Source organism: Tripterygium wilfordii, chromosome 17 (genome assembly GCF_013401445.1).
Source record: "Tripterygium wilfordii isolate XIE 37 chromosome 17, ASM1340144v1, whole genome shotgun sequence".
In the NCBI taxonomy this organism is placed as follows: domain Eukaryota; kingdom Viridiplantae; phylum Streptophyta; class Magnoliopsida; order Celastrales; family Celastraceae; genus Tripterygium; species Tripterygium wilfordii.
In genome coordinates this window covers 630,211-645,069 of record NC_052248.1, presented here as the reverse complement: position 1 = coordinate 645,069, position 14,859 = coordinate 630,211, and the positions used below count along the sequence as shown (strand labels likewise).

The window sequence follows — 14,859 nt, the reverse complement described above, 5'->3', positions numbered from 1 at the left end:
CTCTAGGGGTTCAATAGTATAGGCAGGCTTTTAGCCCAATAGCCGGCCTTTTAATTGTAGCCCAAAATCCGTCCTTTTGCCTTTTTGACCTTTGTGCTTTATGGGTTCAATAGTATAGGCCGGCTTTTCCATCTTAGCCTAATAGCCGGCCTTTTAATTCAGCCCATTATGATTCCTTCTTTTTGTATGTAGAGGCAGAGCCCGTTATTATTCAGTTCATTCATGTTAATATCTTATGGGGTACGGGGGGTTTCAGTTCATACTTCATTCACGTTATGGAGGTTTAGTCCTTAAATTTTATGCTACTCCTATGATTTGGTAAGATTTTCCAACATTTCCCCTTACTTCAATTCATGTTGATTCACTCTCTTATTTTCTTATATTTAATACGGTTCTACAAAATCCAACAAATTAAACACTCAAAACCATTAATTAGAATGGTAAGGAAAAAAATCAACAAATTGAGGCATGGCATAAATACTTGGATTAGAGTAACATTTTTTTAAAACCGATAACAATATCATAAACACTTGTATCATACGCATTTGTCCTTTAAATATACTATATGCCCCTAAATTCAAGGACAACATAATAAATTGAGTCAAAACTCAATACGCATCACAAGGTCATTATAGGATTTTTTGAGTTCATACGATTTGTCAACCGTTATAGACTTCGGATTAGAGTAATATTTGCTGCAAAAGAACAACTTTTCCTTTTTTGTCTCGAGGGGAAGATTTGTTTCTTTGATTTTGGAGTACAAAAACATCAAAAGAAAGAAAGAATAAAGCCTGCAATCGGGGAAATTTTGAAGAGCAAAATTTTTTGAAAAATAGTTATTAGAAAATATCATAAATCAGAATGGAAAATCTTTCTCATACACAGCAACTTTGCACTGTGTCAGAAGGTGTCCTAAGATCTTCTGATTTCATCATCCATATCCAACCAAAAGTTTAACCCAAGAAAGAAAGGAAAAAAAGAAAGATTAGAAAGAATGTAGCGAGTAGAGATTTATGATCATGTTAAATAGATCATCACCCGTCCATTACATTTATCATATCCAGTAAAAAAATCCACCAGAGCAGATAAACTGAGCAAAAGAGAAGGAAAAAATTGACCAATACACACACTGAATTGAAACTTCAAAAGCGATGAAGAGAGCGGAGACGCACAGAGACGAAGAGAGGGGAAATTACTAAGGTCTACTCTTATGAAAAGAGTGGATCATCCACCTCTTCTTAATAGGTCTTTGAAGGTCATTATAGTCTTTACACAGGTGAGCATCTCGAGTATATTTTTTAGATCCAACGGTATTTGATGGGGGTGGACAAAAGGATGGAGGTAAATGGGGTGGACCTAAGAAGGTCCCTGAAGAGAGGTTGCGCTGTCGGTCGAGTGCTTTTATAGGGACTGAAGACCTTGAAGCCCTAGATATCTCAATTAGCGTGTTGTGGGCCTTGTGGCTGTTGTTCCCAGTTGGGCCAAAGCTGGCCGTCCAAATAAATGGCCCAAAATGGAACTACAAGACAGAAAAACAGAATATCTGAAATGGTAAGATCCTGAGTTTGATGATTTACATTGTGAATAATACTCTTGTAGTGTATCCATCAACGGATGAGATATCAACTGCATAAGCTAGTTTATTTATAATAAATGCAACAATTTGATGATAATTTAGTGGTAAATCTCTCTTTACTTCTTTGAGGGTTTTTCACTCTAAAAATTCTTGGTGTTATTTCTTATCCATTGTGATATTTTTTCCAACAGTCCTTTGTACATTTTTTTTTTTTAATAAATCCGAGATAATTTTTTTGAGAATGGAATAATGACAAGTTGACAACTACAAACCAACACCAGATCAAGGAGGTTACAATGCTACCGGTAAGAAAAAGAAAACTTAAACCCAGACACAACCCATACAGGTGAGAAAAAGAAAAGATATCCTAAGAACTAAATGAAAGATAGTGTCTTCAGAGCAGCCCACAAGCAAACTTTTGAAGCAAATCTTAAACCCTTCGGAGACCCAAGACTAAAAGAAAAGCTTCAAAAATTACCCAAACAGGAAGTAGACAGCCCAGAAGAAAATGCAAACCGAAAAAATATGCATATATAGGCAGGCAACAAATGCATGCATGGGGTGGCTGCATGCAGTCTCCCCTTATTTTCATATCTTGGTTTACTAAGGCTTTTCTTTTTTTTAATTTCCACACGCAGCTTTGAATACCATCTCAAAGGCATTCTCAATGTGTGACTTCAACTTTTCTGCATCTATGAACTCTTTTCCAACTCCCATTGCAACCCTTAGCTTGCCCATGTAACTCACTATTCCGAACACAACATCCTGCAGATTAATACAATATCAATTAATTATTAGCACAAATAATACACATATATATACGTGACTGCTTACATATAGACGTCCGTTGTTTCTATGAACCAGTGGATCCATCTGTTTCACTTTTTGAGTATATACAAAAGGCGGACGTTCGTAAATTCAAAATTATATACCACTATATTTGAGTTATGAATATATATATACCTCGGGTGTTCCCAAAAGCATAAAGTAGATGCCTTTAACAGGATGACCACTCAAAGCCATCTGCTCTTGGGTTCCCACTACATTTGTGATACATAAGCTTGAGTTCTTAAGGGTTCCATAAACGAATTTGGATACTGCCTGTAACATGTACCAACAATTAACATGCCTTAATTAGATCTTTCCAATATATATATATATATATATATATATATGTATAAGTTCGCTAGCTACAAAATACGTACCTCAGGACCCCTATGCTTATTTATTATTTCGAGAAGCCAACTTGCCATGTGACGAGCAATAGGGTTCCTCTTCCTCTTGATGATTCGTCCCGTTTTGACTACAAATTGTAGTGGATCAGTAAGGTTTGCATGAGTTAGTTTAGGCAGTGGTACTTGTAGGAAGGAAAAGAGATTTCCCCAACGCCCCTCCGCATTAGGTTTAAGCATATCATCAATGGGCCTACAGCAGCAGTAGTGGATTAATAATCAACACATAGAGGAGAAAATTGAAACATATATAATCGAAAAAAGAAAAATAGAGAATTAATTAACCTGTAACTTCTAGTCATTCTAGTGTTGAGCAACACTAACGCTGTAGAACGAGATTTTCTTGATTCATGGCACATTTCTTGCATATATAACCTAGTTCCCAAGAAGATTGTTCCGGTGATCACGTCATTTACTGTCTGTATTATGGAAAGATGATTTAGTTTCTATATGTGCAAAATCATACACAACATAAGTAAAACAAATCATGTCTGCTCTAGGCCACAAGCCCACAAGCCCACACAGATTTGTATTTGATGGGCCGTCGCCATTGATACTATGGCCAAGAAAACAAGTTTTCAATGTGAGCGAATCTGGGTTTTGATTATAAACTACTCGGCTAGAATATATCAGGGTCATACTTACAGCTCCAAGCTTGGACTTGATTTGCTTAATTTGATCAAGAGAAAATGTCATCGTCAATGTCGTCATTGGCCGGAACTGGACATCATCTGCTCCAGATTGAATCGGGGTTCGATCGTCTTCCATAATAGTACTCATCAACACACCTCCACAAAAATCTGATACAGTGTTGTAAAGTGAAGAGAAAATCTTAGGTACTTTCTTGAAGACATTCTTCTCACTCTGACCACCATTTGAGTGCATTTTAACAGAAGGAAATGTCAATGGAAGGGCTGGATTTTCTGCTCTTTGTAGACAAGAAAGTAGAGCACTCATAAGACTGAAACCATCGCCAAGTGCGTGGTGGAGCTTGAATATCAAAATACCAGCTGCATTGCTTGTTGGGTATTCAACTCTGTGGATTTCCCACAATGGTCTGGTCAGAGGCAGGGTTTCCATTCCAATCTTGGACATGTAATCGTCAAAGCACTTGTCGTAGAATTCTGGAGACTTGTTAGGAGGAAAAACTGGGACTCTGATATGATCTTTGATATTCACTTCAACCTTCTTCCATTTTTTCACTCCCTTTTCGTCTGTAACCTGTCCAAAACACATGCATGACTCTCCAGTAATTGACAATAGCAAACAAAATGCTAACAAACACCTAAAAAAATCGTGACCAAGGAACGCCCGACATGGGCTTCAAATAGTTGAGTGGGCATAAACCTCGGGCCATTAGAACAATCCTCACTACACTGATGGTAGGTAAGCTTGGCCGAAGCCCGTGTAGGAGAAATGAGGATACTAACCCCTCTCCGAAATTGGATAGGCCCATGGAACCAATGAAATTTTAGGAAACGAGCATGGGCTTCAGATAGTTGAGTGGGTGTAAACCTCAGACAACTAGAACAGCCTAGAGCACACCCACAACAGGTAAGCCTGGCCGAAACCCATGCTGGAAATCCCCTCTCCCCGAAGTGGGCAAGCCTATGGGACCAGGAAAATCTTAGGGAAATACTTCCTATTGATTCGAACTCTCGACAGTAGCGTCATCTACATTAAGTCTAGAGATATAACCAACTGAGTTATTGCTCTGTGATTCTCAAAAATATGTGTGCGCATCGTGCATGTAACATATATAAGAATGTATTATATATATTAGGTTATACCATGACAGAGGAGAAACGAGGGTTGATTGAGAGGAAAACGTTTTGGATGAATGAACAGGCCTGAAGGTCATTGATGGGGACTTCAAATTCCAGAACACCAAGAATGGTAAGTGTCAAGACAGAGTTGCTAACATATTGTGACGCGGGGCTCATAGGCTGCGTTAATCCTTCTTCTGATGTACAAGTGATGTCCATGGTATTTCTTCTTCTTTTTCTTTCTTTTTTGGGTGAGTATGATCTTTGAGCTCCTCTATTTATAGGCATTTCATGGTCATGTATAACTTCTCAACTTCCATATCTTACTTATTTCCACCACAGTTCCGTATCCAATTTGATTTGCAAAGCCGTGTTGCATGAATCCCACATTAATTGCGATATCAACTTTGCCATGCACCTTAAATAGGCGTCTAAATTCAACAATAACTTTGGAACTTTCTCTAGCTTGCAGCTACCATTGTGGCCACCACATGCCACTATTTCAACAACCATCGATGTGAGTTTACATATGCCACACGGGTCTACCTGCATTAACACTCATGTATGTGTTTCATGGAACTTCTCACATTGCAAAATTTAATGTCATTATACTTTTCATGGAAACTAGTAGAAAGCCAGGCTCTAAAGAGTGTTACGTGAACTCTATTAACGAAAATACTAAGCATCACAATGTTTTTTGTCTTAACTATCGCAAAGGCTGAGATAGACGTATATAATTCATGTGAAATCGTGAGCTCCACATACTCTACGTGATCTATATGAAATCGTATGTATCCATTTCAACATCTAAGATAGTTGTGGCAAAAAATACCGGATCTGTAAGACTGGCCGGTTGTGTATTAACTATTGGGAATTGGGATTACGTTATCACTTATCAGTTAACTATATTGAATTATCATTAACTGACTTATACAGACAAGAACTGATTTTTTGACAACCATATGAATAGATATGCAGATACTTTTCATATGTATGTTCAAGGATTATACTCTCTGATGTAATCCACCCACTTCACACGTTTTATGCATGAATGACCACTTGTTGAACACATTAACTAAAAGAAATATGAACGAATCTTTTCAGAGAATCCGCATGATGTTGCATGTCAGCCAATAGTTACATTTTTTTTTTTGATAAATCAGAATTTATTAGCATCTGCATGATGTTGCATGTCAGCCAATAGTTACATGCCACATAGCATAAGCAAACTCCAATAATAAAATCAATTGTACAACGTAGTATGGGAAGCCGTACTTTTATAGTTAGATGTCACACATCGAAAATGAAGAAAATAATTTGTATTAATGCATGTGCATGTATGTATACATTATATACGTAGTTTGTCAACATTGGTTGCTATGATTGCAAAGAAGAAAATCTAACCTAACGACAGGATAAGTTTGATTAAAAACTCTCAATGGGAATCAAACTCAAAATCTTATTAATCCATCTTATTTGGATCTCAGAGAAATTCACCAGTAAACTATCTATAATGACTATCATCCGAATGATGACCATCATTTGGATGATAGTCATCATAGATAACAGCCGAATGATGACTATCATTCGGTTGCTAGGTAGGCTAGTAAATATGACAATTACGGACAATGGTCTAAAGATAATTTAACGTTGCTGGAGAGTGAGAGCTGAAATTGAAGCCCATTTACTGGTCCAATGAAAAGGCCCAGATATACACTTCGAAACACACATAAAATACATCAACCCCAATCCACATGTCAATGTTGGTACCTCAACTACCTTAAGCAGAATTCGATGGAAAAAGTATTGAAATGTTGACAGTTTTGTTTGTTTATTTCATCAATGAGAGATGCCGGAAATTCACTCTTTTGTTCTTCAAAATTGAGGGGTTGGGGCCTAAACAACACAAACTCCACGTAAGTTGGGATATAATTAATAAAGTTTGGGGTGCGACTAAAGTTTTTGAAGTACAAAATTCAACCGAATAAAATTTCTTTTTCTTTTTGACCGGGAAGGCCCTTGCCCAACGGCCACTTTGTGATCGTTGGGCCAATTTTAAATCCGGGATGACCACCACATGCACATTACGAACCATCAATTTAGTCTCAAGTTGAAGCCCAGTGCACAAGTAAAACTAAGCCAAGGCTCAAAATAAGTGTTTTAATCCCTCTCAAGAAGCAGACACGTGTCCTTGACCCATGAAACCCAAGAAACACCTAAACCTAATTATATAACCACTAGATTAATGCCGAGTTGTTTAAACAAACATAATAAACTCCTATACAAGTACAAACTTGGGTCTTCTCTAGTTCTCTAGGACCACACGAATCGACTCATCAAGACTCTTGAAAAGTTGCAAACAGTGATTTATTCAAATATAGAAGGGGATCACCACCTTTCAAAAGCTACCAGATATTAGTAATTTGATTCATCAGCTATACATATAATTTGTATTAATTTGTGTGTGTGTGTGTATGTATGTATATAGTATATACGTAGTTTGTCAGCATTGGTTACTATGATTGCAAAGAAGAAAATCTAACCTGACGACAGGATAAGTTGGGTCAAAAACTTTCAATGAGAATCAAACTTAAAATCTTATGATTCCATCTGATTTGGATCCCAAAAGAAATTCACCACTAAGCTATCTATGAGGACACCAATCCAAGAACCTAGTTTGGGCCACATCTTGGGCTCAGTGGATTACTCCAGCCCATTAAGTAGAGAATATCAAACAAAAGTACATTCAATTTAGGTGTTTTTTCGTTGGATCTATGTGTCCAACTTTAATGGGGTGGACATCCATATGTCATTTGTTGTTCAATTTTTTAATAAATGATTGATTATTTAAACAGTTCATAGAATCAACTACAAATTTGCAAAAAAAAAAAGAACAAAAAAAACCATCAAATGCATGGGGTGGCTGCATGCAGTCTTCTCTTGTCTTCATATTTTGGTTTACGAAGGCTTTTTTTTTTTTTTTTTTAATTTCCGCATGCAGCTTTGAATATCATCTCAAAAGCATTCTCAATGTGCGACATTAACTTTTCTGCATCTATGAATTCTTTTCCAACTCCCATTGCAACCCTTAGCTTCCCCATGTAGCTCATTATTCCGAACCCAACATCCTGCAAATTAATTCATCCCATCAATAATATTATAAATTAGCAAAATAACACACACACACACACACTCTATATATATATATACATATAGACCGCTCACATGCATGCAGCCGTCGTAACTTTATATATTTCAAATGTCTGTTGTTTATGTGAATCAGTGGGCCCATTTATTTCACTTTTGAGTACATAAAAAAGCGGACATTCATAAACTTAAAGTTATATACTACTATAATTGAGTTATGTATGCAAATGAGTCATTGGTTAAGTGACAATGATTTTGCATGTCCCTGACTGAGGTCATGGGTTCTAGTCTCACATTCTCCGAATATTTACAAGGAGGTGTGTGGGCTTCGTCTGCCCCTACGTGGGCTTGATAGTTTGCCTCTGCTTGGGCTTGATTTGTGCCTCCTACATGGGGCCTGTTGACACCTGTATTTTCGTAGGCTTGATCTCGTGGTGTGTCGTATATTGTGTAGTTTGCCCCTGCGTGGGCTTGATTTGTGCCTCCTGCGTGGGGCCTATTGACACATGTACTTTCATAGGCTTGATCTGGTGGTGTGTCGTATATTGTGTTTGTATTGAGTCATGTATGTATACCTCGGGTGATCCAACAATCATAAAGTAGACGCCTTTAACAGGATAACCACTTAAAGCCATCTGCTCTTGGGCTCCCACTACATGTGGTGTGTCGTATATTGTGTTTGTACTTGTACTAAAAAAAAAAATTGAGTTATGTATGTATACCTCGGGTGATCCAACAATCATAAAGTAGACGCCTTTAACAGGATGACCACTTAAAGCCATCTGCTCTTGGGCTCCCACTACATTTGTGATAGCTAAGCTTGAGTTCTTAAGGGTGCCTTGAACGAATTTGGATACTGCCTGTAACATATACCACCACCAATTAACATGCCTTACTTGGACCTTTCCAATACCTATCTATCAGTGTTTTTTGTGTTTGCTATCCCATATGCTAAGATGATCTCATATGCTAAGATAGACGCACATGATCCATATGAAATCGTGAGCCCCACATGATTTATATGAAATTATGTGCGTTAATCTCAACATTTGGGATAGCTGGGACAAAAATAATATATGTTTGAAAATGTTAAGATCTCAGTGTTGTTTGTGCTAGCAATCTCATATGCTGAGATATACGCACATCATCAATATGAAATAATGGGCCCCACATGTCCATATGAAATCGTTATTAAAGAAATTTATAATTGAATGGGGAAGACAAAATAATAGTAAACAACAAAATAATTTTATAGTTGTTTGACACTCCGCCTACATACATTCTCTAAAGCCCTTTGTAGCTACATATTATTATTACTTGATTTCTATTATACAGGAGGTCTTAATTTATAGGGTTATGTGGATGAGAAAATTAATCAATCAAATCCCTAATTGATTTTTTGATATTTGATTGATAATACAAATATTATGATTGATTATATCAATCACTATTAATTACAATATATTCTCTCAATATATTCTAATAATTGTGTGTGTCAATCTCAACACTTTGGATAGGTGGGACAAAAACACTGGAATTTATAAGACTGTTGATATAAATTAGCTAGCTACAAGATACGTACCTTCGGGCCTCCAATCTTATTTAGAATTTGGAGAAGCCAACTTGTCATGTGAAGAGCAATAGAGTACCTCTTCCTCTTGATGATTCGTCCGGCTTTGACTACAAATTGTAGTGGATCAGTAAGGTTTGCATCAGTTAGTTTAGGCAGTGCTATTTGTAGGAAGGAAAAGAGATTGCCCCAAGTCCCCTCCGCATTAGGTTTAAGCATATCTTCAATGGACCTACAGCAGCAGTAGTGGATTAATAATCAACACATAGAGGAGAAAATTGAAAGAAAAAAGAAAAACAGAGATAATTAATTAACCTGTAACTTCTAGTCATTCTAGTGTTGAGCAACACTAACGCTGTAGAACGAGATCTCCCTGATTCATGACACATTTCTTGCATATATAACCTACTTCCCAAGAAGATTGCTCCGGTGATCACATCGTTTAATGTCTGTGTTATGGAAAGATGATTTAGTTTCTATACTGCATCAATATATTGGAAAATCATACACAACATAAGTAAAACAAATCATGTCCGCTCTGGGCCATAGGCCTGTGCGAATTCATTTTCATAGGCCATCGTCATTGATATTTAGGCCCAGAAAACAAGTTTTCAATGTGAGCGAAATTGGGTTTTGATTATAAACCACATGGCTGGAATATATCAGGTCTTACTTACCGCTCCAAGCTTGGACTTGATTTGCTTAATTTGATCAAGAGAAAATGTCATTGTCGAAAACGAAATGGGCTGGAACTGGGCAGCATTAGCTCCAGATCTAATCGGGGTTCCATCGTCTTCCATGATAGTGCTCATCAACATGCCTCCAAAAAAATCTGATACAGTGTTGAAAACTGAAGAGAAAATCTTAGGTACTTTCTTGAATACACTATTATTCTGACCACTACTTGAGTGAAACTTAGCAGAAGGAAATGTCAATAGAAGAGAAGGATTATTTGCTCTTTGTAGACAAGAAAGCAGAGCACCCATAAAAGAAAATCCATCACCAAAGTGCATGGTGGAGCTTGAATATCACAATACTAGCTGTATTGCTTGTTGGGTATTCAATTATATGGATATCCCACAACGGTATGGTTAGTGGCAGGGCTTCCATTCCAATCTTGGATATATAATCGTCGGAGCACTTGTCGTAGAATTCTGGAGACTTATTAGGAGGAAAAATTGGGACTCTAATATGATCTTTGATACTCACTTCAACCTTCTTCCATCTTTTCACTCCCTTTTCGTCTGTAACCTGTCCAAAACACATGCATATATGGCGTTCCATTAATTGACAATAGCAAACAAAATGCTAACAAACCACTCAAGAATCACTCAACCCAGCATGGGCTTCGGACAATTGTATGGGCGTAAACCTCGGGTCGTCAAAACAACCTGCACCATGCTGATAACAAGTAATACTTAACCAAAGTCCATGTGTTAGAAATTGGGCTTCTAACCCCTCCTCGAAGTAGGCAGGCCCACATAACCTTGAAAACCCCATGGAAATACTCTCGGAGTGGTTTGAACTCTCAACCTTAGCGTCATCTACTTTAAGCCTAGAGATATAACCAACTGAGTTATTGCCATGACTCTCAAAACATACCCTTGCATGTAACATATATAAGAACGTATTATATATGTGTGTGTGTGTGTGTAATATAACATATATAATAATGTATTACATATATATTAGGCTAGCTATACCATGACAGAAGAGAAACGAGGGTTGATTGAGAGGAAAACGTTTTGGATCAATGAATAGGTCGGAAGGTCATTGATGGGAACCAAGAATGGTAAGTATCAAGACAGAGTTGCTAACATATTGTGACATGGGGCTCATAAGCTGCATTAATCCTTCTTCGGATGTACAACTGATCTCCATGGTTTTTTTTTTCTTCTTCTTGGTGTGTGAGTTCTTGAGCTCCTCTTCCTCATATATATATATATATGGTAGTTGGTTCCAGCTTAAGACTGAGCAACAACTGTGCTGCCCTTATGAAGCTATTGCACTGATGCACCAACTTCTGCAAAATTTAATGTTATTACTAATTATTATAATTCAACTTCTGCAAACGAAACTATCTGTTATGCTTTCTATTAAAGAATTATATAAATTTTTAAAATCGACCGATTGATTCGGTTATCAATCAAATAAGTTATTCATTTATTTTCTTATAGCCCTACCGTTATCATTCTGACATTGATTAAAACTAGCTTGCCGCTGTCGCCTGGTTGGTGGGTAGGCTAGTAAATATTACAATTACGGACAATGGTTTAAAGATAATTTAACGTTGCTGGAAAGTGAGAGCTGAAATTGAAGCCCATTTACTGGTCCAATGAAAAGGCCCAAATATACACTCCCAAACACACATAAACGACATCAACCCCCAATCCACATGTCAATGTTGGTACCTCAACTACCTTAAGCAGAATTCAATGGAAAAAGTATTGAAATGTTGACAGTTTTGTTTGTTTATTTCATCAATGAGAGAGATGCCGGAAATTCACTCTTGTTCTTCAAAGTTGAGGGGTTGGGGCCTAAACAACACCAAGTCCATGTAAGTTGGGATATAATTAGTAAAGTTCGGGGTGTGACTAAAATTTTCCATGTACAAAACTCAACCGAATAAAATTTCTTTTTCTTTTTGACCGGGAAGGCCCTTGCCCAACTGCCACTTTGTGATCGCTGAGCCAATTTTAAATCTGGGATAACCACCACATGCGCATTGCGAACCATCAATTTAGTCCCGAGTTGAAGCACAGTGAACAAGTAAAACTGAGCCGAGGCCCAAAATAGGTGTTTTAACCCCTCTCAAAAAGCAAACACGTGTCCTTGACCCATGTAACCCAAGAAATCTCTAAGCCCGATGATATAACCACTAGGTTAATGCCCGAGTTGTTTAAACAAACATAATAAACTCCTATACAAGTACAAACTTGGGTCTTCTCTAGTTCTCTAGGACCACACGAATCGACTCATCAAGACTCCTGAAAAGTGAAAAGTTGCAAACAGTGATTTATTCAAATTCAGAAGGGGATCACCACCTTTCAAAAGCTACCAGATATTAGTAATTTGATTCATCAACTATATATATATATATATATATGTTCAAGTATTAGACTCTCTGGTGTAACACTCATATCCAATCATTCTTACAAATATACACATCGATGCTGATAAGTTATAACAGCTTTTCCTTAGCCGGGGGGGTTGAATCAACTCAAATCTTGTAGCTACATTCCACAACCGTATGATCTTATCTTCATATGAGAAATAATTATTGCCCAGTGTGGCCCAAACTCCACAGAGCAGACACAGACCAGATGCATTGTGTTGCGTGGCAGTCAATGTTTACATGCCACATAGCAAACCACCATTATAATTACAAACCATTTTTCAAAAACAACTCAACTAATTTGGCATAATTATCACATAGAACTGGTTGTAAAGATTGCTCATTTCTTTTTGAGTTATGGTCTCATGAAGTATTTATATACTTGTATAGTTATGTGGGCTTGAGGGCTTCTCACTTTGGATCAATGAATAGGTGATCGGAAGGTCACTGATGGAAACTTCAAATTCTAGAACACCAAGAATGGTAATGTCAAGACAGAGTTGCTAACGTATTAATCCTTCTTCGGATGTACAACTGATCTCCATGGAATTTCTTCTTCTTTTTTTTCCTGGTGTATGTGTTCTTGAGCTCCTCTTCCTGCAGATTGGGAAAATATATAGTAGTTGGTTCCAGCTACTTTATGGAGTCATTGCACTGATGCACCCACTTGTGCAAAATTTAATATTATTATTATTCAACTATAGTACTTTTCTGGAAAGTAGCTGGTACAAGCCACGCTGTAAAAAATGTTACATTTACATATAACTAAGAATCAGTATTTTCTGTCCAAGCAATCACAAAGCTTGAAATGGAGACACACGATCCATGTGAAATCGTGAGCCAGCCTCACATATCACACGTCATCCATATGAAATCATGTACATTCATCTCAACATCTGAGATAGCTGTGACAAAAAACATATTGTATCCGTAAGACAAATGGTGTATTAACTATTGGGAATTGAGATTACAGACAAGAATTGATTTTTCAAGAACCATATGAATAGGTATGCACATATTGGAATATATATATACTTTTCATATATATGTTCAAGTATTATACTCTCTGATGTAACACTCATGCATATCCCAGGTTCAGAATCTTACTTACGTATATACATGATCAATGCTGATCAATGTTGACACTTGTCGTAGAACTCTGGAGACTTGCTAGGAGGAAAAACTGGGACTCTTTTTTTTTTGATAGAATGATTGATTTTATTGATAAGCATGGCACAAAAACAATACAACCAAGTATAACAGAGCCCTAAAACACCAAAACAATCATTCTAACCAAGCTACAAACATGTCATTCCTTACAACCAAGTATAACTGGGACTCTAATATGATCTTTGATATTCACTTAAACCTTCTTCCATTTTTTCACTCCCTTTTCGTCTGTAACCTGTCCAAAACACATGCATGGCTCTCCATTAATTGACAATAGCAAACAAAATGCTAACAAACACCTAAAAAAATTGTGACCAAGGAACGCCTGGCATGGTCTTCGGATAGTTGAGTGGGCATAAACCTCAAGCCATTAGAACTGCTCGCACTACACTAACGATAGGTAAGCATGGCCGAAGCTCGTGCAGGAGAAATGAGGATACTAACCCCTCTCTGAAATTGGATAGGCCCATGGAACCAATAAAATTTTAGGAAACGAGCATGGGCTTCGAATAGTGGAGTGGGTGTAAACCTCGGACAACTAAAACAACCCTGAGCACTCCGATGACAGGTAAACCAGGCCGAAACCCATGCGGGAAAATGAGGCTATTAAACCCCTCCCCCTCCCCTCTCCCCGAAGTGGGCAAGCCTATGGAACCAAGAAAATCTTAGGGAAATACTTCCAATTGATTCGAACTCTCGACATTAGCGTCATCTACATTAAGTCTAGAGATATAACCAACTGAGCTATTGCTCTGTGATTCTCAAAAATATTTGCATGCATCGTGCATGTAACATATATAAGAATGTATTATATATATTAGGTTATACCATGACAGAGGAGAAACGAGGGTTGATTGAAAGGAAAACGTTTTGGATGAATGAACAGGCCTGAAGGTCATTGATGGGGACTTCAAATTCCAGAACACCAAGAATGGTAAGTGTCAAGACAGAGTTGCTAACATATTGTGACGTGGGGCTCATAGGCTGCGCTAATCCTTCTTCGGATGTACAAGTGATGTCCATGGTATTTCTTCTTCTTTTTCTTTTTTTTTTTGGGTGAGTGTTATCTTTGAGCTACTCTATTTATAGGCATTTCATGGTACTCATGTATAACTTCTCAATTTGCATGTCTTATTTATTTCCACCACATTTCCGTATCCAAATTGATTTGCAAAGCCATGTAGAACCACATACGTGCATGAATCCCACATTAATTACCATATCTACTTTGCCATGCACCATAAATAGGCGTCTAAATTCAACGATAGCTTTGGTACTTTCTT

At 37.4% G+C, this 14,859-nt stretch overlaps 2 protein-coding genes, 1 long non-coding RNA gene and 2 other non-coding genes across 6 annotated transcripts; all 5 read right to left on the bottom strand.

Moving 5' to 3' along the window:
* Positions 1–849: 849 nt before the first annotated feature.
* On the bottom strand, positions 850–943 carry LOC119983238. Its single transcript, XR_005464585.1, has one exon. It is a non-coding gene; the product is annotated as a small nucleolar RNA snoR31/Z110/Z27 (small nucleolar RNA).
* Positions 944–978: 35 nt separating this feature from the next.
* Positions 979–1,066, bottom strand: LOC119983239. The gene has a single exon (XR_005464586.1). It is a non-coding gene; the product is annotated as a small nucleolar RNA R32/R81/Z41 (small nucleolar RNA).
* Positions 1,067–1,796: 730 nt separating this feature from the next.
* LOC119982269 (O-acyltransferase WSD1-like) lies at positions 1,797–4,834 on the bottom strand. The gene is made up of 6 exons (XM_038825567.1): positions 4,599–4,834; positions 3,454–4,029; positions 3,094–3,227; positions 2,782–3,001; positions 2,540–2,677; positions 1,797–2,341 (listed from the first exon to the last, which is right to left on the bottom strand). The coding sequence occupies exons 1-6, from the start codon at positions 4,791–4,793 to the stop codon at positions 2,198–2,200; spliced, it is 1,407 nt and encodes a 468-aa protein (XP_038681495.1). The 5' UTR covers positions 4,794–4,834; the 3' UTR covers positions 1,797–2,197.
* Positions 4,835–7,558: 2,724 nt separating this feature from the next.
* On the bottom strand, positions 7,559–10,277 carry LOC119982636. The gene is made up of 6 exons (XM_038826115.1): positions 9,969–10,277; positions 9,646–9,740; positions 9,304–9,523; positions 8,444–8,581; positions 8,297–8,356; positions 7,559–7,702 (listed from the first exon to the last, which is right to left on the bottom strand). Exons 1-6 carry the CDS (start codon positions 10,275–10,277, stop codon positions 7,559–7,561), a joined length of 966 nt encoding a protein of 321 aa, XP_038682043.1.
* Positions 10,278–12,286: 2,009 nt separating this feature from the next.
* On the bottom strand, positions 12,287–14,628 carry LOC119982270. Of its 2 annotated transcripts, XR_005464332.1 has the most exons (4): positions 14,405–14,628; positions 13,740–13,811; positions 13,518–13,589; positions 12,287–13,003 (listed from the first exon to the last, which is right to left on the bottom strand). It is a non-coding gene; the product is annotated as an uncharacterized LOC119982270 (long non-coding RNA). The 2 variants fall into 2 exon arrangements; XR_005464331.1 differs by having other exon boundaries at positions 13,740–14,628.
* Positions 14,629–14,859: the final 231 nt, after the last annotated feature.

Bases quoted from the DNA above. Each gene is read 5' to 3' on its own strand.
- LOC119982269 (XM_038825567.1), bottom strand. From the start codon at position 4,793: ATGGACATCACTTGTACATCAGAAGAAGGATTAACGCAGCCTATGAGC. The intron at 2,678-2,781 runs GTACGTATTTTG...TACATGTTACAG, and splicing joins ATAAGCATAGGGGTCCTGAG to GCAGTATCCAAATTCGTTTA. The intron at 2,342-2,539 runs GTATATATATAT...ATTAATCTGCAG, and splicing joins TGCTTTTGGGAACACCCGAG to GATGTTGTGTTCGGAATAGT.
- LOC119982636 (XM_038826115.1), bottom strand. From the start codon at position 10,277: ATGGGTGCTCTGCTTTCTTGTCTACAAAGAGCAAATAATCCTTCTCTT. The intron at 8,357-8,443 runs GTATACATACAT...GCCCAAGAGCAG, and splicing joins TGATTGTTGGATCACCCGAG to ATGGCTTTAAGTGGTTATCC. The intron at 7,703-8,296 runs GTATACATACAT...ATTAATTTGCAG, and splicing joins TGATTGTTGGATCACCCGAG to GATGTTGGGTTCGGAATAAT.